Below are 27277 nucleotides of genomic sequence, written 5' to 3' on the forward strand. Positions count from 1 at the left end.
TTTAAAAAAATAAATTACCTCCTCGACAGCAACCTTCATAGAAAAACACAATTACCCCAATCGATCATATTACATACATATACGTATTTATTTATATGCAGAAATTTCATTAATTAACTCAATCTATACATTCCCTTTGATTGATATGTTTGTTCTATACTTAAAACGAATATGAGAAAACAATGACAGAGACCACGTTACTTAACATTTACAAAAAAACAAAAGAGCATGACGTTTCCTGCCACGCACATGCTGTGCTGCGGTAGTAGTTAAGCTTCCATTTCTCTCCATATAATATATATATATATATAATATGTCCTTATACAGTGCACTTTGAGTCTAAAAGTTTTCTTTATGAAAATCAAATCTGGTGCTTGTTTTATGTGAAAAGTCCAAAGCAAGATGCTTTAGATCCTTGGTCAGCGTCGGTGCCCCACAATAAAACACCCCTGCATTAGTTGATAATTAAACTGATTAGGGTTTACTAAACTCAATTAACTTGAATACTTAATTAGTGAATAAAGTAATTAAATTAGTGGGTGAGGAGTACTCACCAACTCTTGAATCAGGATGATTAAGCGCAACGCCCTTAAAGACATTGCGCCAATTAGGCTTAGCGAAGTGGGACTTAACACGCGTGCCAGAGACAATGTCGACGCCATTCTTGGCGTGATTGAGAGACTGAAGCATCGCGATGAGAGCGGAACGAGCATCATCTTCTTCGTAAACACTAGTGCAATAGTTGTGAAGCTCGATCACATTGTTATGGTCGAGTTCCGCGACTTCGTTCATTATCCCTTTAAACCATTCGAACGAGCCTTGCTCCCTTGTGACCCAGTAGAAGTATGCTCTTCTAGTCTTGAAGTTCTCTCTTCTTCTGTGTCCAGAAGGAGGGCTAGGGTTCTTTGATTGGTTATTGCTACCATTCTCTAAAGCATTATTATGATCAATATCATCCTCTTCGTTGTCTATGGCTCTGATGTTGTTCACTAGGTCCTTCACAATGCTAATCATGGGAGTTGCACCAATTCCCAGACCAACTAGTAGTAGTACTTCGTATTTTTTGTAGTCTTGCGCTGGCGCTCCATATGGACCGTCGATTAGAACCCTTGGAAGGCTGGTCAACGTTTCAAATTTGTCAACATTCATTTCATTCTAAGATAGCAAACGTTAAACTTAGCGTCACAAAAATAACATAGCAATTTACAAACACCGGACAATATCGGATTACACTAGGAAATTACAAACACCGAACTACACTGGAATGCATCGGATTATAGAATTACACTGGAATATACCCGAGTAGATTGAACAAGCAAACAGAAATTAGTAGATAATTAGTGCTTGTTAGCATTATGAATATTTTAAAATTATGTTTAAGTAAACAAATTACTCCACTAGATCATTTTTTTAATTAACGAATATTGTTACTTTTTGGAAGTTTCTTAATTAGCCGCCCACATTTTTAATTATTGCCAGACTGTGACGTATATTATAATTAAATCATTGAATATTTATTACAATCATATCAGACTAAACAGTAGGTAGTGTAGTTAGTGAAGGCACCAAGTTGGCCTCACAATGACAGCAATGAAATAAGGCCAAAATCAATTATCAGCAATAGTTTCAAACACGTTTCAAAGCATGCATTAGAGATAAAGATCGTCAAGTTCGTGCGAACACATAGTAAATTGAGATAAAACTCAGCGCGTGACTATAAATATATTGTTTTTAGTGAGAATCGAACTTAAAATCTTTTGAATCCATACAGTTGGATCCTAAAATTCGAGATTGACCACTATATTATCACCAAAGTAGTTAAGAAATCTCAAGTTAGATATAGGGGAAACCAAAAGTAGAATTGGGATCGTGGTCCTCACTTTCTAAGAAGGTATAGGAGATATTAATCTTTACAAGTAACATTACTCAACAGCCTTTTTGGTGCAATTTATTGGAAGTTTATGAATGTAAGTATACATATCCATACAAATGCAATGTGACGTCCAATATCTAAGGGTGGTTAAGATTCGTCCTACACAATGATGCAATAATATATATCTAGTATTCTTTTAGGGAAGATATAATCGTGAGAGTTATCCACCCACCACAACCTAATCAATATTCTCTCCCTAGAAGTTGACCATATATATATATATATATATATGTCTGTTATTTTTCTTAATATGTGTATGTAGTTGCACTCATGTATAAACAAAATAAATAAGTAATTCCTAGAAGTGAAAAATTATAAAAATTATAAGAACATACGTGGGGTTGTTAATTCCTTGGACGCAGTCAGCTCTGAGGAGTCCACTCTTCCCATTCAGTGGTGGCAGACACACCTTATCAACAAACAAAATTCGCATTCATTTATTTTACATCTATATTTTTCCTGCTATAATATTCTGCAAGCTTAATTATTTATTAATAGATACATTATGTTATTATATTAATTAAGTTATATATATACATATATACCTCTGAGAATAGTGTCCGCAGCTGTCGAGTCCAGTCACCAAGCGTTCTAATATGGACGCTGAGGTAGTCATCTCCAGGGGCTGAAGTGATGGAAAATGGATGCCTGTATTTACATGCAAAAACTATAAATAACAAAAATAAAGAAGAGAATATATATATTCTTATTCTCAAGGCTTGAATTGTGAATATATATTATACCATTCAAAAGGAGACACGGCAGCACAATTGACAAACATGTATTGTCCACTCTTGTATCTGAAATTATGGGGCTTCGACATGTGAATTGCTAGCACGTTCCCAGGATACACAGCCACCTATATACAAAATTATAAAGTGTATCAAATTATAGTATTTTCTTTTACTAATTAATTGGTCTGCATATGTTTAATCAGTGCATATGACAATTGGGACACAAACAATCAGCATTTGAGCCTCGCCTTTTTTTTTTTTCTCAACTATCCAAAATGTTGAGATGTCTCAATTATTCAAAATACAAAGATGAACGCACACTCTTTCATATGCTTTATGTGGGGCCCACGATCTCAGCATTTAGGATAACTAGATAAAAAAATCCTGGGATCCTTGACATTTTCGCACAAACAATATATTCATTACGTGCCTTTTGTATTGTGACAGCCTTGATGCTGGACCTGAGTGCTCTAATCAACCTTTCACAGGCATAAAGAGTGACCGGAACGGCCAAGTACATCCAAGTCTGCAATTGCCATGCAAAAAAAAACCCTTAATTAATCTGTAAAATTAATTACCACAGCAAATTATAACGCAGTAATCAAAATTCACTTTGCTTACCGTTTTTTTGTACCATTTGTGGGTAAAGTAGAGGTGAATCCCATGCACAATAAGCAGAGTGTAGACAATGATGAACAGGTGGTGAGAATACCAGAAGGCATTGAATCCAGTTAACCTCTTAAGTGGTTTAGGCAAGTTGAGCTTACTTTTTCTGAAACAAGGAGCTGCCAATGTGAAGGCTATTGCCATTAGTACTACCATTATAATCCCAGTTACTCCTTCCACTGAGTTTATAAAATACCAGTAACTTGAAGGTTTATCCCCGAAAAATGGCTCCATGAGCTTATATTTCTCTTCACTTGCACCAAGTAGTCGCGGAAAATCGCAGGCTAAATGTGAAATCGCGTGGATTCCAACTCCAATTGCAATCCCCACCGCAATTACCTGCGAAAAGAGATTAATTGCCAGATAGTTTAGCCCGTGTGGAAATAACGTCGAATTGGACGTGGGAGTTGAACTTGTGACCTCCCGCCCGCATTTGCAAGTAGGTAAACATGCTGCATTGCTATGTCTTACCTTGTGAAAATTGAGGTTGTCGTCAAAAGGAACCACAACGCCTAATCTGGTCTTGTTCCTAAGCCAGGTGATGGTGTTTCGACAGACGGGAAACAGGATTATGGCCATATTGAGTTTAAGTGTCTCGGCTGCGCCTTTCGCCATGCATACGCATTGACCCATGACTTGATATGCTGCTCTGTTTCTGTATTGAACATACTTCCAAGCAAATAGGCCTGCCATGGCCCCAATCCACAGAGCCATCACCCAAACTCTCTGCCAATTGTCCAATACAAAGTACCTGCTACTTGTACACCATCTTCTTAATGGGTTCTTCTCCAGTTTTGGTGTAAGCTTCTGGCTTAACATTTTGCTTAGGTTCTTGCTCTCTCCTCTAACGGATTCGTATGGTGCTTCTAGTAGAAGCATTTCCAAGTTGTCTATCTGTTCAATTTTGAACCAATAATCGGAAATTTGAAAAAATTTAATAAACCCAAGAATATATATATTGATTGGATCAAAACAGCTTGTACCATGATGTATCCACGATTTTCTGGATCCAACTCTTCCATGATTAGTGCTGCGTATTCCTCTGCTTGTTTCTGGATATTAACTAGTTTGTTGGCAGAGGCACTGAGACTGATAATCTGCAAATATATATAAATTATAAGGAATTGTTAAGTATTTATATTCTGACAAGCACATGGTTGATGTTCCAGCAAATTACTGACCTCTCTTACTTCCTCTTCTGTGATTCTGCCATCTGAGTCCTTATCCACCCTGCAATCACCATGAAAGAAGGATCGAATATTTGAACTTGAAAGAAAAAACAGAGTATATTCAATCGATAGCATTACATGTCAAAGAAAGTTCGAAGCCTGGAATCGAAACTCTGATCGGAGATCTGTTCCCAGAACTCTTTCAACTGTTCTTTATCGATTGAATCTCCCTTAATCCCTTGCTTCCTTGCAATCGAATCAAACAACTGCCCTGCAAACTCCTTCGACTCCTTCATTCCTGTCATTTCGTCGAACACCTTAATTACTCACAAAATGCGAACAGAGTACAGGACAGAGGATGAGGATTTCACATACAAGTACCTATGCATTGGCCAAACAGAGCCCGAGTCAACAATCCATTCGTGGATTCAGTGAGTTCATCGAATCGTTTCTCAACACTATCCCATCCAGACCCACTGCATCCATCAGTCTTGTTAATAAACTTTAGCCCCTTCAACGCCCGAGCCGCCGCTGATTTTTTCCTATCTAACCGAGCCACCGGTTTCTTCGAAAACGAAGTAAATCGCTTCAGTTCTTGAGAGACTTGTTTGAAGCGTGCAGAAGCATTTCTCAACAAAACCGACGGAGATTTCTTCTCAAGGCCCTTAGCGAGTAAAAGAAGCTCCGGATCTTCGCGGTTAGAAGTTCTATCACTGTGAACCGTCACCGAATCTTCACGGATATCGAGAGTGATCTCCACATATGATTGTTCATCGTTGGATTTGCTCGAGTCCGCGACTGCTGGTACCTTGAACGTCGCACTCTTTTTCCCTGCTTTTTTGTTTAACGGTCCACTGAATGAACTGCTGTAAGGTACTCTGTCACCGGCGCCGGTGGTCTCAGAATCTGAGTAGTAGTTCAGGTTGTGGTGCTGGTGTGAACCCATTTTTTGTGCACAAATTACTTCCAACTCTGCCCGTAAACACAATACTAACAAATAATGTTCCTCTTCTTGTTGGACTCTGAAAAGCTGGAGAAAATGTGATTATGGTTTCTTTTGTTTTCTTTTCCTGCTGTTATGGGGTATTGATAGGTGAGTGGTGTGTGCACCATGGCTGGGACATATAGTGAAGGAAAAGCAGAGCCTGAACAGTCAAACCTGTGTAATTAGGTCATGTCATTAGACGTGGTGGTTAAGCAAATTGCAAAAAAAAAAAAAAAAAAGGTTTCTGTCGAACATCTTATTATACATATTTAACAAGGTGGCTAATGTCTGGATCCAATTTATAAAATATGAAGTTTAGTCAATTGTGGTCTGGTAACCACATGGCCATACTTTACATGTTTATCTTTTAGAATTTAGAGTGTAAAGAAATTCGTTTGTTCGAGGTCGAGAGTTCGATTCTAAATTGACACCATTATTTTTCTAACCACTATTTTTTCAAATTGTACATCCACTGAATGCATGCCACACACTACTGGGATGCTTCTAGGATGATTATCACTGGAATCTTTATTATTTTTGTTCTAAGGAGTAAGGGTCGGTTTGGGAATCATTTTTAAATTTTTTTTATAAACATGTATTAATTTTAATATTTGTTAATTTAGCATGTGGAATAACTTAAACTTTCAACTCAGTTAGTTTTAGAGCTTTAAACCTAATAAAAAGTTAAGCTGTAATGCTGTAAAAAAGTGGAGCTTAAAGGCTGTGAAAATGCTGTTGAATGTTTATTGTTAGCTTTTTTTAAAAAAAAAATTATAATAAAAGGTACTATGTATATCCAATTCAATCAAAGTTTCAAAACAAATGTTCAATTAGCAATTCAAATACATAAATTAATTTAATTACATATACAATATGTTTTACTAGAAATTAAAAAGCACAATATTTGTTTGTTGAAATTTGAAAGGGTTAGGATTTAAAAATTAGTTAAGATGGTTTAACGGTATAATTAATTTATGATGATTCCATATTTTTTTAGGAAGAGAAAATATTATTAAACAAGACAAAATCTGGAACGGAAAACCTCTACAAAATATTCTCAAAGGAAAAGAATAGTAACAACAAGAGGACTAGAGAAAAAATGTACACCCTCAAGCATGTCAAAACCAAGATTGGATAAGCTATCTGCACAAAAGTTCGCCTTGCCATACACATGGCTGATGATCCCATATTATGTATACATATAAACCAAGTTAGGTGAATCCCCACTACACGATTAGAGACAGCTGGCCCGATATACATATATGCTGTAGTTTGCACACTTGCAAGGGCACGGAAGACTTTGACTAGCCCAAGACGTGCAAAACGCTAAAAATGTTTTGATTGGTTTCTTGGTGATTCATGACGTGCTGCATGCCACTGCAGGTAATATCATTCTTTTCATTGCAGAAGCCTGAAGTCCATACACTTTAACACTTGTGGGATCTGGCACAGTAGGACGGCCTGGACGGGGGAGACAAGGGTTCTGGTCTTGAAGTCCATACACTTGGGAGGGGTGAATTACAGGTCATTTTCCTCATTCTGTGCATCGCTTTAATGGCTGATCATGACTGGAAAAAAAATTAGTTTAAGCTCATGACTTCAAATGTTGGTTCTTCTGCCATTGCCAAGGGCAGACACAGCTCCATTGGTTTCTTGTTTGCGGTTGAACAGTCAGCTTCATATGCTGGAACGAAATCGTGCACTGGTAATGGAAGAACACAAGGCATATTTTCATCGAGAACAGATGGAAGTGGTAGTGTTCCGTTCTCTTGAGAAGGCTCAGGTTTGTTATCTGGGCCGAGGTTGAGAGAATTCGAAAGGGCCTTTCTAGTGCTAAGCAATGGACCGCAAGAGTTATGGACAAATCAACTAATGGGCCGTAGACGCAAACCCGATACCATTAGAGGTAACCCCGCTACAGAATCACTTCCTGTTTGAAGGTGAAGTGAGTGGGAGTGGGACTGGAACAAATTGTTGCAGAGCGATGATCATCTATGTGAACTGTATCAATCTCTTGCAGAGGGTCTCATTTGACCAAAAGAAAGAAGCAAAGCATTCGAGGAAGACGAAAACGATCTTATTGAATCCGTTTGTGCACAATGCTTACAAAGAATGATGAGCCATCTGTGGTTGTTGGATAGGAAAAACCCAAAGATTAAAAGAAACAGGTATTGTAGGATTTGCACTTATGCCCAAATCCTTTTTCTGGGAGCAAGATCCGACGTCTTTATCTCGTCTATTTTAGCCGCAACAATGAAGTCATTCATGCTCAAGCCTCCTGCAAATATCGTCAAACAATTTGCAGGCAGTGTTCATGAACATGTAAATGAAAGAAAAATGAACTCGCTTTTGTAGGTTCATGAAAGGAAACTATTGTTAGATAGCTTACCAATGGAAGCAGTCCATAATTCAGCTCTAACGTGGTTGGGCTGCTCTAAGTGGAGATTTGGGAAATGCCCTGCTGCTTCCGTAACCTTATAAATCCTGTTGATAAGCTCCACTCCACACTGAAAATCTCTAAGCTTCCACAAACATTGTAGTTTAAGTCCACCCTCTTCATCCAACAATCTCCAGCCAAGAATCTGTAACCAAAACTTCACTCGTAGAAAACATCAAACAAATACAACTTCTTCATCTTCTTATTCTCAGAATTAAAAGAAAAAAAAAACAGAATCGCATTGGCATCAACAACTTCCCTTGTACTGATTTAAACTAATGTCTGTGAACGGTTTCCTAGTATCAATTTTATCTTCTGGCATACAATCAGAAAATTGAAGCACATTACACATTAGTCGAATTGACAACAAAGAGCTCATGTGGAAAGGGTGTTTGAAAATTCGAATTGATATGGCCTCATATATCTTAGCCAACAGTAAGAATCTCATAGAAGCACTGATAATACTTTTTTTTGTAACTGAGGAACCACCCATCCCAACATGCCCTTTGGGGTGTGACTAAATAACACACACACCCAAACCGTTACACGGTGTCGCAGCCATTGAATCAACAGTTAGAGTGTGGCATAAGAATCTCCAGCCTGCCCTGAATCATTTCATTAAACAGATAGCATGATTTTTCAGTTCAAATTATTGTGTCTGGAGGTGATCCAAAAGGGATTTTAAGGGTATGAAAATATGTCTCACACCAGTAACAAAGACTGTAAATGTAAACCTGCTTAATTGGCACTGCCTTTCCACAAGTTAAGAATCTAAATTTTGAGAAAAGAAACAGAAATCCAACAGCACTAGCAATAAAATGGAACTGGATACACAAATTTCTACTTGTAAGGTTATTGCAATTCACCATCTGCAACAGGATTCACCAAAGAATAAAGACATGACTCAGTAACTTCTTGATGATCCACCATGTTAAAAAATTCCAGAAAAGCAGTGGAATTTATCCTTCCAACAGCTCAAATTCACATAGAAAACCTAAATTCAATTACTGGGACATGCCTAAGAAAACTGCAACAGAGAGGCAACTAGTGAAAAGACACGGGAAATGATAAATTACCTTCTTCAACAGTCTCTGGGCATCATCGACTGAAATGGGAGGCTGCAGAGGAGATATGGAAGTACAATCCTGCTGTGCCAGAGAAAGAGCAGAGACTTGGGGGATAAGAATCTTATGCTCCGTGCCAAAATTCCCCAAAACCTTATCTGCAAACCCACTCTCTACCTCGGCCGGGAATGGGTCTCTAGCCCCAAAGTCACCAATCTTATCAGCTCCCAGAGCCCGAGTCGTTATAGGACCCATACGCCTCCGATTCAGAACGTTTAAATCGAAGTGGCGGTGACGAGAAGCGGAGAGGGGAGAGAGAAAGACGGGAGATAAAGTGAGGAAGACGTTGGCCATGGGAGAGCTGGTGTATGGAAATTTCGTGCTACTTTCGGTAAATGGACATGGCATACCCAAAAACAAGCAGGTTCTGTCTACGTAAGCTTATCTGGTGGTTCGTAGACTTTTGGGCCTCAATCGATTGGGAACTCAAGCAACGGCCGGTTGTATTGTTGTGGACCAATCAAAGCTAATGTTGGGTTGGGCCCAGGTACTTGGCCTCATATGCGTTTAGTGTCTTCTGTTCGTTAATGCCGTCAGGGTGTTATACGATAAGTGCGTTTTACGGTGTATTTGCACATGCCAAATGCATTGTTTTTGGCTTGAATAGATCGTATTTGAATAAAAAAAATATTTAGTGAGCCGTGCATTTCGGTATCATCGCACCACGATGAGTTCGGAGTTGAAATTGCAAAGAACTGCTTTCACTCCCAACATAACGTGGTTTACTGCATTTTCAACGTAAAAACACTAGATTTGTTTTCTAATTTGTCCTCAATCAATTTTATTATTTCATTTATCTTTCCCACCATACGACAGGATTAATTGAAACAAAACCCAACACGTGACCACGAAAGTATTGCTCTTAGTAGAAATCTAGGACCTTCCAAATCCATAAGATTTAGCTCTTGACAAATTCATCACTACATTGTCACCCAAGTGCTTAGCATCAAAGTTATGGAGAAAACTTATTAATTTGGCAAACTTATGTTGAAACTTTCATTTAACAACTCTTCATATACCATGTGGCATGTGCAAATTGCAATGAATCGACTAGACGAGTGAGGTATAACATATAACGGCCCATATAAACTTAACTCAAATAGGTTGGGCTCTTGTTTAGGTTCCCAGTCTGGTTTGGATTTGGGCTGAACAGTGAACACCTATCATAGAGTTACATATATAGATATATTTTGGGCACAGCTTGACCCAACACCATTAAGTGCACGTTGACTAAGTATTAATAGTACAGTAGTATTAGGTAGTCCATATAGTGATAGCTCATATAATGATAGTCCATGAGAACCCAAGTATTTTAAATTAAATTTTAAAATGTTTTAACTCTCAAAATACATGTTAGATTTTTAAAAAAATTATATATTCAGAATCAACGCATAAAACTCTTTCTAACAAAATCTATTGTTGATGAGTTTTATCGAGTAAATCTTAATTCCATTGTTTTTTTTCAATGGATTTTTCAAAAATAATGAATTCAGAGTTAAAACAATGAATTCTAGATTGTGCTTTAAAAAACAATAGAATCTATATTAAAATAATAAATTTTGGACAATCAATTATAGGATAAAAGAGTGGAATAAAACTATTCCATTGATTAAATTGATAGAATAAACCTGTTGAGTTCTCATGCGTTACCAAACTGATGGACTACATGTCATGTTCGTTAATAGTATTAATTGACGTCGATAATGACCTTATTTTACTTGGCCTTAGAGTAGGTATTCATCGTGGAATTAATTCCCAACGTAGACAACTAGACTTGTGCCAACTACAAACTCCTCTCTTTCAGTCTCTCATACCTATTCAACCCTCGTTGATCTTTAAATATGTACAGGGGTGACAAAAAAAATTGGATGTCCGGACCCTAACCCGGACAAGATTCGTTCCAGGTCGGACAACAACATGTGTTTATAAAATATTTGAATGTTTGGACCCTAACCCGGATTGGATTTCGTACATACTTAATTAACCAAACATGGATTGGTTTAAATCCGGACAAATAAATGGGACAATAATCTAATCTGGGTTACGATCTAGACAAGTAAATCAAACAAGATTTATGTGTTTGGACTTTGATTTTGAATATATAATTTATATCAAAACTTGGTTTAATCCGGATCGGACAAAGTTTTGTCACCCCGTTAATGTCGATAATTACCTTATTTTACTTGGCCTTAAAATACGCATTAATAGTGGATTTAATTCCCAACATAGGCAAGTAATAGACTTCTACCAACCACAAAACTCTTCTCTCTGATACCTATTTAAACCCTAGTTGATCTTTATAGGTATATGCTACATCGATCGAGTTCTCTTCACAATACTCAAAAATGGACAAACTAAAAGATCAAACGAGTCTAATCGCAATTTTGTTTCTACTACTTCTTGGGGCAATCTATCTCTTCGTCTACGCACCTACCACTACCAATCCCTTGCTTTCATCCCAACCTCAACATTGCCAATCCTTGAACACAACATCGAGCGCGACCGTCGACAGTAGTGGTAGCGATGCGCTTGAAGCAGCGTTGGCCGAGGCATCGAGGTCGAATAACAAGACTGTTATAATTGCAATTGTGAATAAAGCCTACGTTGAGGGAGACGATAGATCGATGTTAGGTTTGTTTTTGAATAGTTTTTGGCATGGTGAAGGTACGAGGGGCTTGATTGATCATTTGTTATTGGTGGCTGTTGATCAGACGGCGTTCGAGAGATGCAAGTTTCTTCGGCTTCATTGTTATAAGCTTGTAACCGACGGTGTGGAATTCGATGGGGAGGAGGTCTACATGTCCGATGATTTCATTAAGATGATGTGGAGACGAACTCTGTTTCTTGGGGACGTACTCAAGCGCGGTTACAACTTCATATTCATGGTACGGTACATATACACACATACATATATGTGTGTGTGTGTGATTTATAGCCCTCTACTTCTTTCTTTTTTTCTTTCTCTGCCTCGATTTTTCTTTGATGTGTTAGTTTTGGATGTGTGTTGTGTTCATTAATTATGTGTGAGATTAAGATCGCTCCCTAAGTCGTCGTCTCCATAATGGAGATTTTTAGAAATCCGAGTCCAAATATTGTTCGCTCTGGGCCATACAAATTTGTTCTTTTTTTCTTTCTATTGATTCTTAGACAAAGAAAATGTGTTGGTTGTGTGAGAGAGACTAGACCTTTGCTAACCGAGTCATGTCAATCCAATATTTGATAGTCTTTTAAGTTATATCAATCCGATGTATGATAAAGTCTTAATCGAGATCCGCTGAATTTTGATACCAAAAAATGATCAAATCATGTGATCTAAGTTTAGTTAAAATTATCTTAGAAGAAGTAGTCGTTGTTACACAAACATCATCATCTTATAAACAAAATGCACTTGGGTAAAATACCCAAGACTTGTACTGAGTAAATTAATAAAAATTAAATATTAATTCCATACGTTAATTTGTGATCTCATTAACTCTGATTACCAAGTATTTGACTCGGTGAATAGGACACTGACGTTATGTGGCTAAGGAACCCATTTTCAAGGCTGATCCAAAACGACACGGTAGATCTTCAGATCAGTACGGACTTCTTCAACGGTGATCAATGGTCCCAGTCCAACCCAATCAACACCGGCTTCTACATGATCATGTCCAACAACAAGACCGTCTCCTTATTCGACTCCTGGTACGCAAAGAAAGACAACTCTACTGGTCTCAAAGAGCAAGATGTGCTCAACACCATGATCCATGATGAAGGTGTCTTCCAACACTTGGGCCTTAGGGTCAGATTCTTGGACACTCTCTACTTCAGTGGGTTTTGTCAAGACAGCAGAGACGTTAGGGCTGTTACAACCGTCCATTCCAACTGCTGTAGGACTATAAATGCCAAGGTGACTGATCTGACGTCTGTTATTCACGATTGGAAGAGGTTCAGAGCCGCGTCACTCTCTTCCTCTCCAAATGAAACGTCAGCGTTTTCGTGGTCAAGGCATGTGGCGTGTGTTGATTCATGGCATTAGATTCTGATCAAGTCATGCCATGTAAACAGAATTCGTTGAAGCATAGAATTGTAAAGAATGTACGTATAGTTTTGTTATTTGTTTGAATGTACGTCATTATGTTATGGAATTTAGGGCTGTTATTGGTACGGTTACCGTTACCAAACACGGAATACCGTTACCATACCAATTCTTTCGGTAACTCAAAAAATGTTACCGTTACCGTTACCGGAAGAGTCGGTATACCGATGGTCGGTATACCGATCGATCGGTAATGGTAAGTCGGTAATTGGTAAATTTACCAATTCTTAAACTTATTTAAAAAAGAGAAAGAAAAAAAAAATACATCAAGTAGTATTGTGTTTAATAGTCATTGTATGAAAGTACAACACTTTCATCTTGCCTACAATACCAATAATAAAAGTAATAGATTAATGAGAAGGATCATTGTGCTACATGTGAATAAGAGAAAATACCTATCAATCGGAGAAAAAAAGAAAGGAGAATTCACATAACATTATTCCAACAATCTATAACGGAAAATCTTTCATTTCATTAATTTCTAATATTTTTAGTATCCGAAGTGTTTTAAACTCCATAGCATGAAAGCTAGAAGAAACAAGATAAATAAAGATAAAAGACCATAATGGAAATGGAGAAGAAAAGCATGTAATCAATACCAACAAAGCATTTTGTTATGTAGCAAACGCTGCTTTAAAGTTAATGAAATTGCTACGAGTGATATATAAATGATAACCCTAAAAATAATAAATGGTCTAGATTAAATTAGATCAATCTAATGGTCATAATTAAATAAAACTAAAACTAAAAATAATATTAATATATATTTAATATATATGTCGGTAATCGGGAAATTTACCGGTTTTGAACTTTGCTTACCGTTACCGTTACCGAAATCATCGGTAAATTTACCGTACCGAACAATTGGTAACGGTATACCAATCTTCTGTTATTTTCGGTAACCAATTGATCGGTAATGGTATACCAATGGATAATTTACCATACCAATAACAGCCCTAATGGAATTCATGATATATATCAAAAACAATAATAGTAGGGATCCCAACACCTAGTAGCCCCGTTATTTCAATTGCTCTGAGTTCTACACATGATTTCATGTGCATTATGTGTGACATGTGAAACCCACGAATTCACTTGAGTCATGTGCGTCCAACTCAGTAGCTTAGATAACTGAGATACCAACGATTGAAATCTTTATCATATCAAAAAGATGAGCACTATTTGAACCCCAAATTTAACTAAGTGTACCCCAATTTTAGTACACCCCAACTAAAAATATAAAATTATTGAGTATACCCCTTTTTCTGTTTTTCTTAAGAACACAATGTGTAACCCTTATTGCAAACCCTAAATCTACAACTCTGCCTCCTCTCTCTTCTTGTTCTATTTGGGTTCCTCTCTTCTTGCTCCAATCTTTGCTCTTCTTCCTCTTCTTCATGCCTTTCATAACTAACCCCTTCATCTCCTCTTCCTTCAACCCTTTCCCATATCGTGGAGTCCAACTCAATGAGTCACGCTTGTGCTTTGGTGTAGACCCATGCGACAATCTCTTCGGTAATCAGTTTGTGTGTGGGTGGACAACCTAATCCCAGCCATGGTGGAGGTAGTTCAGTCCTTCGGCAACATCGGTGAGGACTTGATAGCGTTGTTGCCAGCATGTCGGACTGCAGGCGCGGGTTGGACCGTGGGCGTGGACCAGCGAGACTTTTCCAGGGTTGTCAAAGGCGACTAAAGGGAAATCCTTTATGGAAAAGAAATGGAGCAAGAGCTTTCTAGTAAGTATGGATGTTCCCTTGTCTTTCTTGTCTTGGAGTTGTCCTAACCCGTCCGAGGTGAGCAAGTCTTTCCTTACTTAACTTGAAAACCGGCTCTTGATTCTCTTATTCAAATTCGAGTTTCATTCCATCTTTCCTGAGATTGGAGCAGCATGTAGTCGTAGACGAGCACAAGTCGCCCTTGAAAGGATTTGAGGCTTTGGTTGATTTCTGGAAGATGAACAGGGAAGGCCAAGATTGAAAGGATTTTAGGTTTATTTGGTAAGGACATTGGGGTATATTAAGAGTAGGCCTTTTGACGATATTTTGGGGTACAGTTAATAAATCGTGGGGTTCAAATAGTGCTCATCATCAAAAATTAGTTGCAAAAACTATTCATCACTGTTTGGGTTAAGACTCCCAATTTTTTAGATTTTTCATAATCAATTGAAAGTTCGGACTTTTTGTATTATTAACTTTTAATTGTTGGGTCCAACTTTGGCCCCTATTGAACCATAAACAAGGTACAACATGATGTTAGGCTTGGTTCTAACTATAATTATATTACTCTTCTAGCTCTTACCACAAATTAATTTGTACATGCCAATATTGGTAGAGTTGGTGGCGTATAATTTACGTTGGGGGCCTGAGATTACAACGTTCAAAAAAAATGTTTAAATAATCAAAGAAACCTAAATTTTTGTTTGGTAGGTATCAAAGAAACTTAATGTAATATGATAAAAGCTCGAGTTTTCATTGAAACTTTACACAAATTTAACTTTTACATGAGTTTTATATTTTTAAATTTTTTCATGATTATACCAGTGTCAATCTTTTTCAAAATTTATTTATCTCTACATGTAACTTAGATATCACAACCATTTGTTACGACAAAAAATCATCATCCACATTAATCAACGTTGATCACAACTCAATAGCAGATATCATCTAACCACCATTAATTCGTTCTTTATCTGTTATTAGTCTCTAATATCTCTGAACACGGCCCATGAAGACCAAGACGCTAAAACGAGCAATTACGGCATGCTCGATGGTTGTATTACTAACTATAGACCCTTTACTGCCATGATTTATGATCCAAAATTAGGCAAATACCATTTTTAGTTTCGCTTTAGTAGGAACACAATGCGGTAAAATGTAAGAGCCAAAGAATGTGCATTTCATGGCCTCTTTTTGCTTGGCACAAAATGTGTCCAAATTAACAGAACCACAAAATGAGAAGCAAAACAATGCCAGATCTCTCAATCCCCCTATTTTTGCACTTTTTCTAGTTCTATAAAAATTCACCCTCCACAATACTCAAGACATCACCACAATCAATCAACACAGAAATGTCGACCAAGAATGCTATTGTTTCCATTTACGCAGCAGTAGCAACAATTCTGCTAATCTCCCCCATCGTCATCTCACACGACACGACACCGATTCCGGCAGACGCGGCGCAAGTGAGCAACTGGTTTAAGGCCAATGTCAAGTCGTTAGGGGAACGTAAGGCGACCTTAGACCCTGCTTTGGCTGCAGCAGAGGCTAGTGTCAAAGTCATTAAGGTTAGCAAAAGTGGTGGTCAATTCAAGACTATAAATGAAGCCATCAAGAGTATTCCTTCTGGGAACAAACAACGTGTAATTATCTCAATTGGACCTGGAGAGTACAAAGAGAAGGTCACAATCGATCGTTCCAAGCCTTTTGTTACATTGTATGGTGCACCCAATGCAATGCCAACAATTGTTTACAGTGGCACGGCCGCTCAATATGGAACTGTCAATAGCGCTACCTTGATCACGGAGTCCGATTACTTTGTCGCTGCCAATATCATTGTTAAGGTACAGAAAACAAAAATGCTTAATTGATCTCGTAAATTAGACACATTTTGTACATATATTTGATGAAATGATATATGTTTTGTACCAATTAGAATTCTGCGCCGAGGCCGGATGGGAAGAGAAAGGGAGCACAGGCGGTGGCCGCAAGGATCTCAGGAGACAAATCAGCAATGTATAATTGCAAACTTATCGGATTCCAGGACACCCTGTGTGATGATAAGGGCCTTCATTTCTTCAAGGACTGTTTGATTACCGGAACCGTTGATTTCATCTTTGGAAATGCCAAGTCCCTCTATTTGGTACGTTCAAATATGAAACCAACCTCTGCCAATCTAGAATACACACACACACACACACACATATATATATATATGCCTATATATAATGATGACAATGTACATTATATTGTAGAACACAGAGCTAAATGTGATACCAGAAGGAGGGTTTACTGTGATAACTGCACACGCAAGACAAAACAATGCAGAAGATACTGGATATGCATTTGTGCATTGCAAAGTAACAGGAGGTGGGAAGGGAACCTACTTGGGAAGAGCATGGATGCCTAATCCCAAAGTCATTTTTGCCTACAGTGACTTGGGTAATGCCGTTGCTCCTGCCGGATGGAGCGATAATTTCAAACCTGAACGCGCCAAGTAACTGACTACTTCATTCCATCTAAAGATTAATCATTCAATTTTTTTAGTAATTATAGGAAACCCCGTTGGTATTCTAAGTTATCTCATCTGTTGTTGAATTGTGCGCACAAAAATTTCATATAAATCATGTGAGACATGTGAGACTCATGAATTCACTTAAATCGTGTGTGTTCAACTCAGTAGCTGAGATAACTTAGAATACCAACTGTTGGAATCTTTATTTGTTCAATTTATTGTTGTGATTGTGAATTAACTTTGATTTGTGGCATTGCAGGACGGTTTTCTTTGGGGAATACCAGTGCAAGGGACCAGGATCCAACCATGCTACAAGGGCCAAGTTCACCAAGAACCTGGCACCAGCCCAGGCCAACCAATTCCTCTCCCTTGGTTTCATTCATGCCTCCAAATGGCTTCTCCCTCCTCCCAAGATGTAAATACATCATCATGTATATGGGCTCCATGTTTTATCAAAAAAAAAAAAGAGTATATGGGCTCCATGCTAGTAATAGCTAAAAGGAGTGAATTGTGGTATACGTCAGCATTGTTTATATAATTAAAAAATAAATTCATTGAAATAATAGGATTTTATTCTTCAACTTGTGCTTGTGTTTGCTGGCCGGGACCTACCAATAAAAGTTGATAATACATCCACGTGGGAAATGGGGTATGGGCGGCTGCCCAAGTTGGAGCAATTTAAAAGTGAAAAAGCCCAGAGTTGACTGGGCCACAACCTCACTGACTCCAGACTTTCCTCGAAATGACCTCTTACAGCTTTTTTTGTTGAATAAAATAAAAAAGCCACCGGTTTATGGATGGCCGAGCCCTCCCCCTAGTGATATACTTTTTGATTGAGTTTACGAGGCTAGTCATATACTTTTTTTTTATCTCAAAAGGAAAAATAAATTAAACTTGAAAAGTATATAAAAATTTTGTACCGTCAAATATTATCCTGAAACATTTTATGTTTCACTTGTGATAAATTCAATTTTTATTTAGGACAAAATATAATTAGACTCGTAAACTCAATCAAAGTACATTCATCATTTTTTAAAAAAATCTATAAAAAATTTTGGGGCCCAGAAATCCGCTACGAGATTTCTTCCAATCAGTAATAACGTTCTTCACGACTTCATCTATTTCCAAAATTTGCCATAAAACTAATTGGAAGCCACTTCTAAACTAATATTCTTTGAGCTCTTAACTATGCCCAACTTGTAAAATCAATATAATCCAAAATAAAGGTCCAATTGTACAGTAAATATATGAAACTTTTTTTTTTTTTTTTTTTAAATCTCAATCCATGCATTAGTCTTGGTCATCTCAATCCATGCATTAGCCTTGACCAAGATGACCAAGACTAATATGCATATACATACAACACGCACCATTGACTCACAAGGACTCCGTTCCCACTACTGCTTACTCACACACGGTATAATCCTTTCCTCTCCCTCTCTATAAAAGGGCCCCTCGCAGTACAGAAATAGACCAGCACAAATCAAATAAAACTAGATATATATATATATTGTGGGCTTCGAAACGGCAACAAAGATGACAGGGTTTAGCTCACCTTCTTCATGGTGTAAGTTGCTCGTAGTAGCCTTAATCGTGGTGGCTGTTTTGGAGGTGCCGGCGGCGAAGGGGGCAATAAGTCCTAGCGAGTGCAAGGAGGAGCAGAGGCTTCTGGTGAACCAGTGTAGGGCGGTGATCTCGGGAAGTAATGCATCGCCGGCGTGCTGCCAACGGGTAAGGGTGACGCATTGGGAGTGTATCTGCCCGTCTGTGACACCTAAGTTGGCTGCTCTCATCAATGTGGAACATACTATTAAGCAAATTGAAGCTTGTGGAAGGAGTGTCCCTCGCAAATTCAAGTGTGGAAGTAAGTTCTTGTGGACTTCTCACTTCAGCACCAATTTTGGCTTCAAAACGAAAAATGATAAAGATCGCAACAATTGATATCCAAATTAATTCACAACAACAATCTGTTAGGATAACAACTGTTGGGATCCGTATCATTACTGAATTCAAAATTAATTTGGTAAATTTAATTTGTTATAATTCTGGCTGATGATTTGTTTCAAACTACTCTGCAGGCATCACTACTCCATGAGAAGGACCTAGCCTCTTGTAGCTAGCTTGGATGGAATAAACTACAAAGCAATTTCAAGTGTTCAGGGCCTCATGAGTTCCTCCTGCTTGTGTTTTTTTTTTTGTTTTTCTTGTTCAATGTAATAATGTATGTGTGAAATCTGCGCAAGATGTTAGCATGCACCATGAATAAGTAAATGTTTATTTCAATCTCTTCAATATATATGGGAAGGCTAAAAGAGATAAACTTGCGAGATTTCTTTTTAAAGAATCTGAATAGTTGATTGGTGTGCTCATTATTTTCTGGAAGAGTAGATTGTGAGTCAAAATATAAAATGCTAAATAGGTAAAGGTTCTCAAACAAACATGAAAGCAGGGGATATACTCATAATTACATTTAAGTGATAATGAAACTCGAATCTCCCTATCCCCATATGGCAATTGTCTTTCGGGACAGATGTTGTAGGGTGTTGATGAAGACCTTGATCTTAGCGGAATTAATAATAATGTTGGGTTGAGTGAAAACTCTCGATTTTGAGAACAAACCTTTTTTCTTTTTTGTTTAATTTGATTGATGTCAATACGATAAATCTATTGACTCTTTATAGTCAAAGACTACTAGTCCTAATATAGTACTATCGAGGCTTTTCAAGTGAAACACTCAAACAATTTTGGACTGAACACACACCGGACTAGAAGAATGTTTTAGTTTTTTTGAAGCAAACACACACACAGAGCAATAACCCTAGCTAACATCTTTTTGCTATTAGGGGCGGTGTTTGGTTAGCTAGGGTTATTGCTGTGTGTGTGTGTTTGCTTCAAAAAAACTAAAACATTGTTCTAGTCCGGTGTGTGTTGAGTCCAAAATTGTTTGAGTGTTTCACTTGAAAAGCCTGGGTAAAACTCCCACATCGGTTGTCTCAAGTGTGTGTAGTATATAAGTATAGTAAACCAAACATCTTTTTGCCCTTAGGGGCTTTGGTTAGCTAGGGTTATTACTGTGTGTGTTTGCTTCAAAAGATAAAATAAAATAATATAGTACTATCTTATAATCCTAATAAAATATTATATAGAAATATAATTCTACCTACAAAAGCCAACGTAGCCTAGAAGACTACTATTATTTAAAACTAATTCTAAACTAATAACTAGCTTAACTTTTTAGTCCTTAATTCACGGCCGTGTGAACTTTTTGATTGACAAACTTGATTCTCCATAGGATTCTTTAGCTTGCATGACCTAATCTTCATGAGGTGTCTAACACCTCATCTACACATAAATGACCCTCGGACTCATACGAGAATCTTTGGACCAATCGACCATGTCTTATCTCAAGATGTTCAATTCCATTATAAACTTGAATTGGTGGCGATTTCAAAAGTACACGGCTGAGCTATCCGCGACTCTCTCAAGTGTGTCTCCGCTCTGTGATCAAAATTATGACAATTGTTGGATCTATGGTCCTACGTGTCTAATTTTGATGATATTAAATCATTTGTAAATGATATTGAAACATTAAAGTAACATTTGATTTATGTGAATTAAATTTGAATGGATAGATCTTATTGATTAAGTGAGGCTTTTGCCTAATTCTATGTGGATTTGACATATATACATGCTTGAATATATGCTGAAAATTCAATTTTGCAAATGAAATAGAATGGACTAAGTTAAGACATCAATTCTCCAATTATCATATTTTAACCAATTTATGTTTAAATGACTTGAAACTTGAACCACATGCACACGAAAATCTAATATATGTATTAGGACTATAATCATGAGAAATTAAGTGCATCACATATATATTGGGTCATATGTTTAAATTCCGTCAAAACTAGGTTTAACCTAATTTTGTGCATATGTGTTCTTAGTAAACGTGGTCAACAAAATGAACTCCGATTTAAATGAATTTTTGTGTGCACCTTAATTTCATCACTATGAATATATTTGAATAAGGAAATTTCAAGATAAAATGTCATTTACATTGAGTTTGTAAAATGGTAGTAAGGTTACATTTAGAACTTATCGGTTTTCACTATAAGTAACCTACTTGCTTGGTTGAGTGACCAAACAATTTCCGATTGTTATGAATTTTTATACGGGCATTCTAATATGTATAAAATGATTTATCATGAAGTAATCTGAATTTTCTGGGTTGTTTTTCAAATATAATTAACTTATGTTCTTGATATGAAGCTCTTTGAGCTTACATGCAATTGGGGAGTTCTAACTCCTATTTCCTCGTAGGTTAATCATCATTGTGGTCTCATATGACTCAGAGTTCAGTATGTTCAAGAGATTTGAAGTTTGGTTTCCAAGAATGAGCTTGGAGCTCTAGAAAATTATGAAAAATATTATTTTCACCAATTTACCACTAAGGTCAATATGTAATGGTGATTGAAACAAGCCTTAAGGCTATCATTTTTGGACATATTGAAGCTGCATTTTATCGAAAGATTATCCTTGAGACTGACTCTTTGTTGGTGGCAGAGTGGCTTAATAAAAGGTGCAGTCCGAGGCTATCTCTTTATAACCTGATAAAGCTTTGTCTGGATCTTCTGAGTAAGGAGTGGTTGGTGGAGGTTAAACACATTGTTAGGGAGAGAAATCGCGTAGCAGACTTCCATGCGAGTGAAGCTCTTATGCATGATTGGGGTTTACAAATGGTCCACGATCCAATTAGGGAGTGTAATAAGTTGATTTGGGAGGATATGATAGGCGTTTCTTGGCCAAGGAGAGTTCTTAGAGATATGGGTTAAGGTTTCCCTGTTTGTGGATTTTATCCCCTCCATTGAATAAAAACAGAAGATAATTATTCAACTGTGCCAAGAATTAGTTCATTTTGGACCCCAGTATGTCATTGTGCAAGAATTATGGGTTGTTTGCATGGGACCTCTGTTGGCCAAGCATGTGCAATTGTTTGAGCTGGAAATATTCTTGTCAAAGCTTCTAGGCATTCGAGGGAAGTTTTATTGGCTTAGAATTCAAGAGACAAAGCTAGGAGCTAAGAGACTTGGAGGAGAATGAGCCAACAAGGCTTTCTGTTCAAAGGACCAACATGTGGGACCTACTTATACTACAACTTAGATTTGTGATAGTCTTTGTTTGGCTTCTTCATTCAAGACTTGTACTACCAAGAAGATTAGTTTGGTGCAACCAAACAGGACCCTTGCCTAGGGTTTGCTTTTGAAGTCTTGGAGCCAAAATGGAAGGACAAGATTGTTTAGTACATTTACGTCCACGGCTGAAAATTAAAGAATGATTAAAGGCTCAGATTTGAAGGTTCATGTGGGTTCAATGACTGCTATGCAAAGAAGCAAAGTTCTCAACTCTGAGAAGGTGTCCAACGGTCACTTTTAAGGATGGCTTGGATTAGAGACATTTTTAATCCAATGGTCAACTGTGCTTGAAGACATTGAATGGCCAAGATGAAGACCAAAGTAGCAAGATCAAGGGCTGATATTGAAACGACACTTTTGCTTGTCAAAATGGAGAATTTGAGACAAGTCTCAACGACACTTAAACGGAAGGTGGAGATTTGTTTGTTCAAGTTATCAAGGGCTAAGATTAAGCCATGAATGAAAGGCCAAGATTGCGAGATAGAAGATTGATCCAAGGGGAAGATTGTGTAGAGAAAAATCAAATTAGGATTCTCCCTCATTTGGAGAACTTGGAGAAGCTATTGCATAGATTGAAAGAAAACACTCTCTACAAGCATTCAAGCCAACTTGTTCATTGATTCAAGCTTCTACCCTTGCCCATACAAACACTTCCTCACTATCTTGTTGTTGCAAGGAGGGAGTGATTCTCATCTTGGGGGTTTGATTTAAGATTTCAAAAAGCCTACTTGTTCTACATTTCAATCCATACCTTAGAGGCTACCATTGTTGTATTTGAGAGTTCTCCACCAAATTAGCTTAGAAGTATCATTGCTTGAGGTTGTTAATTACATTAGTGGAGGTTTCTCTAAACCATTAGGACAAGTGTTTTGATTGTAGAATTTTTGAACCACTAATCTGTCCTCGCACTATTCATATAGCTAGACTTTGAATTTTGATTTGAAATAGTGCTTATCAAGATTGTGACATTGCATAAATAATTTCGTTGCATTTAGACACCATTTTATAGGTGGAAATTTGTATTGCAAAATTTGTGCGCAGTGTGTTGTTTGAAAAATCTATTTTGTGTAATTCTCGATTATTTGATATTTGATCATTACCATATTGTATCACATCTTGCATTGGATCGAATATTGATTAGGATAATCATTAAAGTCCAAATTTGTATGATATTGAAGTGTTTTATTATATATTTTATTAGTTTTCTAAAAATCTTTTATTTACTCGTTACCCTTAGCCTTGGCATTACGTTACAAACTTATCTTTCCGATGAAATGTCATCAAAATGGACTAATTGATTGGGAGGACGATATCGTTTGATCGTGGAAGGTGAATTGACCAAGACAAGCACGACTGACTTACAATGGCGTCCATTCCCAGTTTCCCACTACTGCTTTCACACTCCCAGTTCAAGCCTCTCCCTCTCTTTAAAAGGGCTCTTCGCAGTGATCAAATAGAAATAGATATTTGAGGGATTTGAAACAGCAACAAAGATGATGGGGTTTAGATCATCTTCTTCTTCGTGGTTTATGATGCTCGTAGTAGCCTTAATCGTGGTGGCTGTTTTGGAGGTGCCGGCGGCGAAGGGTGCTAACCAGTGCACGGAGGAGCAGAGGCTTCTGGTGAACGAGTGTAGGCCGGTGATCTTGGGGCGTAATGCATCGCCGGCGTGTTGTCAGCGTATAAGGGTTACTCATTGGGAGTGCGTCTGCCCTGCTGTGACACCGCAATTGGCTGCTCTCATCAATGTGAAAAACACAATTAAGCAAATTGAAGCTTGTGGAAGGAGTGTTCCTCACAATTTCAAGTGTGGAAGTAAGTTCTTCTGGACTTCAGCACCAAAATCAATTTTGGCGGCTTAAACTACTGAAATTCAAAATTGATTTGGTAATATTTAATCTGTTAATAATTCTTGCTGATGATTTGTTTCAAATTACTCTGCAGGCATCACTAGTCCATGAGAAAGACCTAGCCTTTTGCAGATAGCTTGGATCGAATAAACTACAAAGCAAGATCAAGTGTTCAGGCCTGATTTCCTCCTCTACTTGTTTCCCCCACCCCACCCTTTTTTTTTTTTTCGTCTATACGCAAATCGTTCAAACGGTATTTCTTAAATGTAATAATGTACAAGTGAAATCTGCAAAAGTTGTTAAATTGTGTTGTTTATTTCAATCTCTTCAATGATTTGTGCAATATATGGGAGGTTAACAGAAAGCGCGAGTCATTAGCTCACGTTGACTACGCCCCTACCTTTTGTATATACCAGTATGTCACTCCTATTAATTGAATGATCCGGTGAAGTGTTTGGATCACGGCGACGTTGGTGATTCGCCGTTGGCGATGTCACGAGAAGTCCAATGAACATTATCATTTAGAGGAAGAAGAAGTAGTAACAAGGTTTCTGTAGGTGAACCTATGGAAAGATCCTTGTTGAAACCTGCAACAGTGTCGGAGGGTGTTGCATCGTCGTCCCTATCATAAAATAAAACGACTCTTGGCAACAAATATCTTGACTCTCTTATCGATGAAGAATGTAACGAAATACGATACTTGGTGTAGATTGTGAGTCAAACATATAAAATGCTAAAGAGATCAAGGTTCTCAAACGAACATCAAGGAGGGGATGATCCCAAAATTTTACAAACATTAAGAGAATACAAAGTAGAACAAAGAATGTGTCCGGACCATAATCCTTCCGCAACCCATTCTGCAAGTTTGAGGGTAGGGTGGGTGGACCTTAGAGCATATCCATCGTTCAACTTGAGCCAAACCTACTACAATACTTTCTATGATAGGATCAACTGACCATCTAGCTACTAAATTGGGATTTTAAATAGCAGCAATGGTGTAATGGTGTGTTCGTCTCGAGTTGAGCAGCCTGAGCTTCTCCAGATGTAATTGTTTTAGCAACTGGACAGGTTAAGAACAAGTGACTCACAGTTTCCATATTATCTTGACAAAGAACACAAGTAAAAGCTAAAGCTCATTTTCTGGGATATTTATTCTGCTTGCAATGATCGACTTTGTGGGGAGACATCTTTTGATAATTTTCCACAACTGAGTTTTCAACCTGTCTTGTGCTCTCAATTTCCAAATTTTTTTCCACAACACTGTATCCATGAAGGGATTTCCTCTCTGATGTGCATTTCTGATAATCTAGTATGCTGACTTTTGTGTCAATTTCCTCTCGGATGTCCATCATTCAATGCATGATTGCATTGGATTTGACAACTCCACACCCCCACCACTTAATTATGTAGATTTGATGAAATTGATGGAATAATTCCAGCCATTCTTTTTTCGTATAATATAAGTGTTATTGCAAACTTATTAGTCTAGTGTCAACTTAGTACTTTGTACTTAAATATATAAAAATTATTTATTTTAAATTTTTAGTTTAATGGTTAATATGTCATTGTGTACAAGAATATTTGTATAAACCATAAAAAATTTAAAGTGGTGTAAAAATAATATTTTTATGGTGTGTAGATAAAATTTTTCATAATTCATATCCACTCGTCATTAGAAACCCATTGGCCTAATATTTAAAATACTCTCAACTGTTTGGTGATCAAATAGGAGGTGTAGTTTACTAATATTCCACTACCTTGGGTTATCTTCCGTGAGCACATCCATGGGTAAATATAATTAATTATTTACCACTGAAAGATGATCAATGTCTTTCAATGTTTCAATTTGACCACCGAGTCTATCTTCATTATTTCAAATTGATCACCGACAATTCAATTTGTGCTAATTAAATCATTTGTACATAATCAAATAATTTCGATTAATCAACCCACTTAGTGGGCAGACTGAGATGGCATACGATGGGTTTGAAGTCTACATATAAAAGTGGGTAAACCTCTTATTGTCAACCTCTCTTTAAACCTTCTCGGATTTGACCGGAGATTGACAACCTGAACTCACAAGCGCTATCTCACAAGCCAATCTCTGTTACCAATCAAAATACACATGAAATTGCGCAACAAACCGCATCTCGCTATTGAGGCCAGCAGACCACATGAAATTGCGCAACAAAGCGCCATCAGCGACATGAGTCAGTCCTCCAATTTGGTTACCGAAATATAATGATAACACCATTTGTAAACCATATCAGCAAACCGCATCTCGCTATTGAGGCCAGCAGACCACACATACATATTAGTATGGCCTGAATCGCATTGGCCGCCTGAACCTTGGAACCCTTCTGCACATGACATCATCATGACATAGTAAGTAAAGTAAATACTTCCAGTACATCGAGAAAAGAAAGTAACATACATCTTCGACGATTCTAATAAGCCATCCAAAGAAGTTAAAATTCACAGTTAGAGCTGAATTTTTTGAATGCAAAAAAGAATTTGCAGTTAGAAGTGATCAGTCGACATGAAAATGACGGCAGAATGATGTGCCAGAAAAAAAAAAAGAAGACAATAGACGTCATGAGAACATTTCTTTTCCAATCAAACATCAATATGCAATGCCCACCTACTGATTCAGGCTATTCCAAAGAAACAGTAACGTAATTTCACCAAAATTTATAACACCTAGCCTTGTTCTAACGTGAGTAGCCTTGAATGGTAAATATATACATTCAACCTATAACTTCATAGAAGAGATGGCAATGTGGTGCATGTAAAAGACAGAGTTTAATACACCTTATAACACAATCAAACATACAGAATTCCAAAATCTACCTGTCAAATCCATTAAATCCAAAGAC

The 27277-nt window shown here is 37.4% G+C and overlaps 6 protein-coding genes across 7 annotated transcripts; 4 read left to right on the forward strand and 2 right to left on the reverse strand.

The window, feature by feature from the left end:
* Nucleotides 1-84: 84 nt before the first annotated feature.
* Nucleotides 85-5713, reverse strand: LOC119985638 (respiratory burst oxidase homolog protein C-like). Of its 2 annotated transcripts, none has more exons than XM_038829928.1 (13): nucleotides 4884-5713; nucleotides 4641-4800; nucleotides 4515-4563; nucleotides 4317-4430; nucleotides 3805-4227; nucleotides 3289-3672; nucleotides 3098-3193; nucleotides 2677-2792; nucleotides 2479-2581; nucleotides 2269-2342; nucleotides 555-1117; nucleotides 317-449; nucleotides 85-231 (listed from the first exon to the last, which is right to left on the reverse strand). In XM_038829928.1, exons 1-12 carry the CDS (start codon nucleotides 5446-5448, stop codon nucleotides 340-342), a joined length of 2757 nt encoding a protein of 918 aa, XP_038685856.1. In that variant the 5' UTR covers nucleotides 5449-5713; the 3' UTR covers nucleotides 85-231; nucleotides 317-339. The 2 variants fall into 2 exon arrangements, with proteins under 2 accessions (XP_038685856.1, XP_038685855.1); XM_038829927.1 differs by having other exon boundaries at nucleotides 85-228; nucleotides 314-449.
* A 1829-nt stretch (nucleotides 5714-7542) lies between these two features.
* On the reverse strand, nucleotides 7543-9478 carry LOC119985640 (probable pterin-4-alpha-carbinolamine dehydratase, chloroplastic). Its single transcript, XM_038829930.1, has 3 exons — nucleotides 9001-9478; nucleotides 7877-8069; nucleotides 7543-7765 (listed from the first exon to the last, which is right to left on the reverse strand). The coding sequence occupies exons 1-3, from the start codon at nucleotides 9394-9396 to the stop codon at nucleotides 7674-7676; spliced, it is 681 nt and encodes a 226-aa protein (XP_038685858.1). The 5' UTR covers nucleotides 9397-9478; the 3' UTR covers nucleotides 7543-7673.
* A 1895-nt stretch (nucleotides 9479-11373) lies between these two features.
* Nucleotides 11374-13118, forward strand: LOC119985639 (uncharacterized protein At1g28695-like). Its single transcript, XM_038829929.1, has 2 exons — nucleotides 11374-11933; nucleotides 12554-13118. Exons 1-2 carry the CDS (start codon nucleotides 11394-11396, stop codon nucleotides 13064-13066), a joined length of 1053 nt encoding a protein of 350 aa, XP_038685857.1. The 5' UTR covers nucleotides 11374-11393; the 3' UTR covers nucleotides 13067-13118.
* A 3075-nt stretch (nucleotides 13119-16193) lies between these two features.
* On the forward strand, nucleotides 16194-17870 carry LOC119985587 (pectinesterase PPME1-like). The gene is made up of 4 exons (XM_038829879.1): nucleotides 16194-16685; nucleotides 16778-16984; nucleotides 17097-17338; nucleotides 17616-17870. Exons 1-4 carry the CDS (start codon nucleotides 16194-16196, stop codon nucleotides 17773-17775), a joined length of 1101 nt encoding a protein of 366 aa, XP_038685807.1. The 3' UTR covers nucleotides 17776-17870.
* Nucleotides 17871-18809: 939 nt separating this feature from the next.
* LOC119985644 lies at nucleotides 18810-19612 on the forward strand. The gene is made up of 2 exons (XM_038829933.1): nucleotides 18810-19220; nucleotides 19435-19612. Exons 1-2 carry the CDS (start codon nucleotides 18893-18895, stop codon nucleotides 19449-19451), a joined length of 345 nt encoding a protein of 114 aa, XP_038685861.1. The 5' UTR covers nucleotides 18810-18892; the 3' UTR covers nucleotides 19452-19612.
* A 4289-nt stretch (nucleotides 19613-23901) lies between these two features.
* Nucleotides 23902-24723, forward strand: LOC119985645. Its single transcript, XM_038829934.1, has 2 exons — nucleotides 23902-24366; nucleotides 24496-24723. The coding sequence occupies exons 1-2, from the start codon at nucleotides 24045-24047 to the stop codon at nucleotides 24510-24512; spliced, it is 339 nt and encodes a 112-aa protein (XP_038685862.1). The 5' UTR covers nucleotides 23902-24044; the 3' UTR covers nucleotides 24513-24723.
* Nucleotides 24724-27277: the final 2554 nt, after the last annotated feature.

Source organism: Tripterygium wilfordii, chromosome 19 (assembly GCF_013401445.1).
Source record: "Tripterygium wilfordii isolate XIE 37 chromosome 19, ASM1340144v1, whole genome shotgun sequence".
NCBI lineage: Eukaryota > Viridiplantae > Streptophyta > Magnoliopsida > Celastrales > Celastraceae > Tripterygium > Tripterygium wilfordii.

Coding starts and splice junctions, on each gene's coding strand:
- LOC119985638 (XM_038829928.1), bottom strand. CDS start 5,448: ATGGGTTCACACCAGCACCACAACCTGAACTACTACTCAGATTCTGAG. Junction 4,228..4,316: donor AAAATCGTGGATACATCATG/GTACAAGCTGTT, acceptor AAAATTGAACAG/ATAGACAACTTGGAAATGCT. Junction 2,793..3,097: donor AGGCTGTCACAATACAAAAG/GCACGTAATGAA, acceptor TTTTGTATATAG/GTGGCTGTGTATCCTGGGAA.
- LOC119985587 (XM_038829879.1), top strand. CDS start 16,194: ATGTCGACCAAGAATGCTATTGTTTCCATTTACGCAGCAGTAGCAACA. Junction 16,686..16,777: donor CTGCCAATATCATTGTTAAG/GTACAGAAAACA, acceptor TGTACCAATTAG/AATTCTGCGCCGAGGCCGGA. Junction 17,339..17,615: donor TTCAAACCTGAACGCGCCAA/GTAACTGACTAC, acceptor GTGGCATTGCAG/GACGGTTTTCTTTGGGGAAT.
- LOC119985640 (XM_038829930.1), bottom strand. CDS start 9,396: ATGCCATGTCCATTTACCGAAAGTAGCACGAAATTTCCATACACCAGC. Junction 8,070..9,000: donor CCCAGAGACTGTTGAAGAAG/GTAATTTATCAT, acceptor TTTTGGTTACAG/ATTCTTGGCTGGAGATTGTT. Junction 7,766..7,876: donor ATTATGGACTGCTTCCATTG/GTAAGCTATCTA, acceptor CGATATTTGCAG/GAGGCTTGAGCATGAATGAC.
- LOC119985645 (XM_038829934.1), top strand. CDS start 24,045: ATGATGGGGTTTAGATCATCTTCTTCTTCGTGGTTTATGATGCTCGTA.
- LOC119985639 (XM_038829929.1), top strand. CDS start 11,394: ATGGACAAACTAAAAGATCAAACGAGTCTAATCGCAATTTTGTTTCTA. Junction 11,934..12,553: donor GTTACAACTTCATATTCATG/GTACGGTACATA, acceptor CTCGGTGAATAG/GACACTGACGTTATGTGGCT.
- LOC119985644 (XM_038829933.1), top strand. CDS start 18,893: ATGACAGGGTTTAGCTCACCTTCTTCATGGTGTAAGTTGCTCGTAGTA.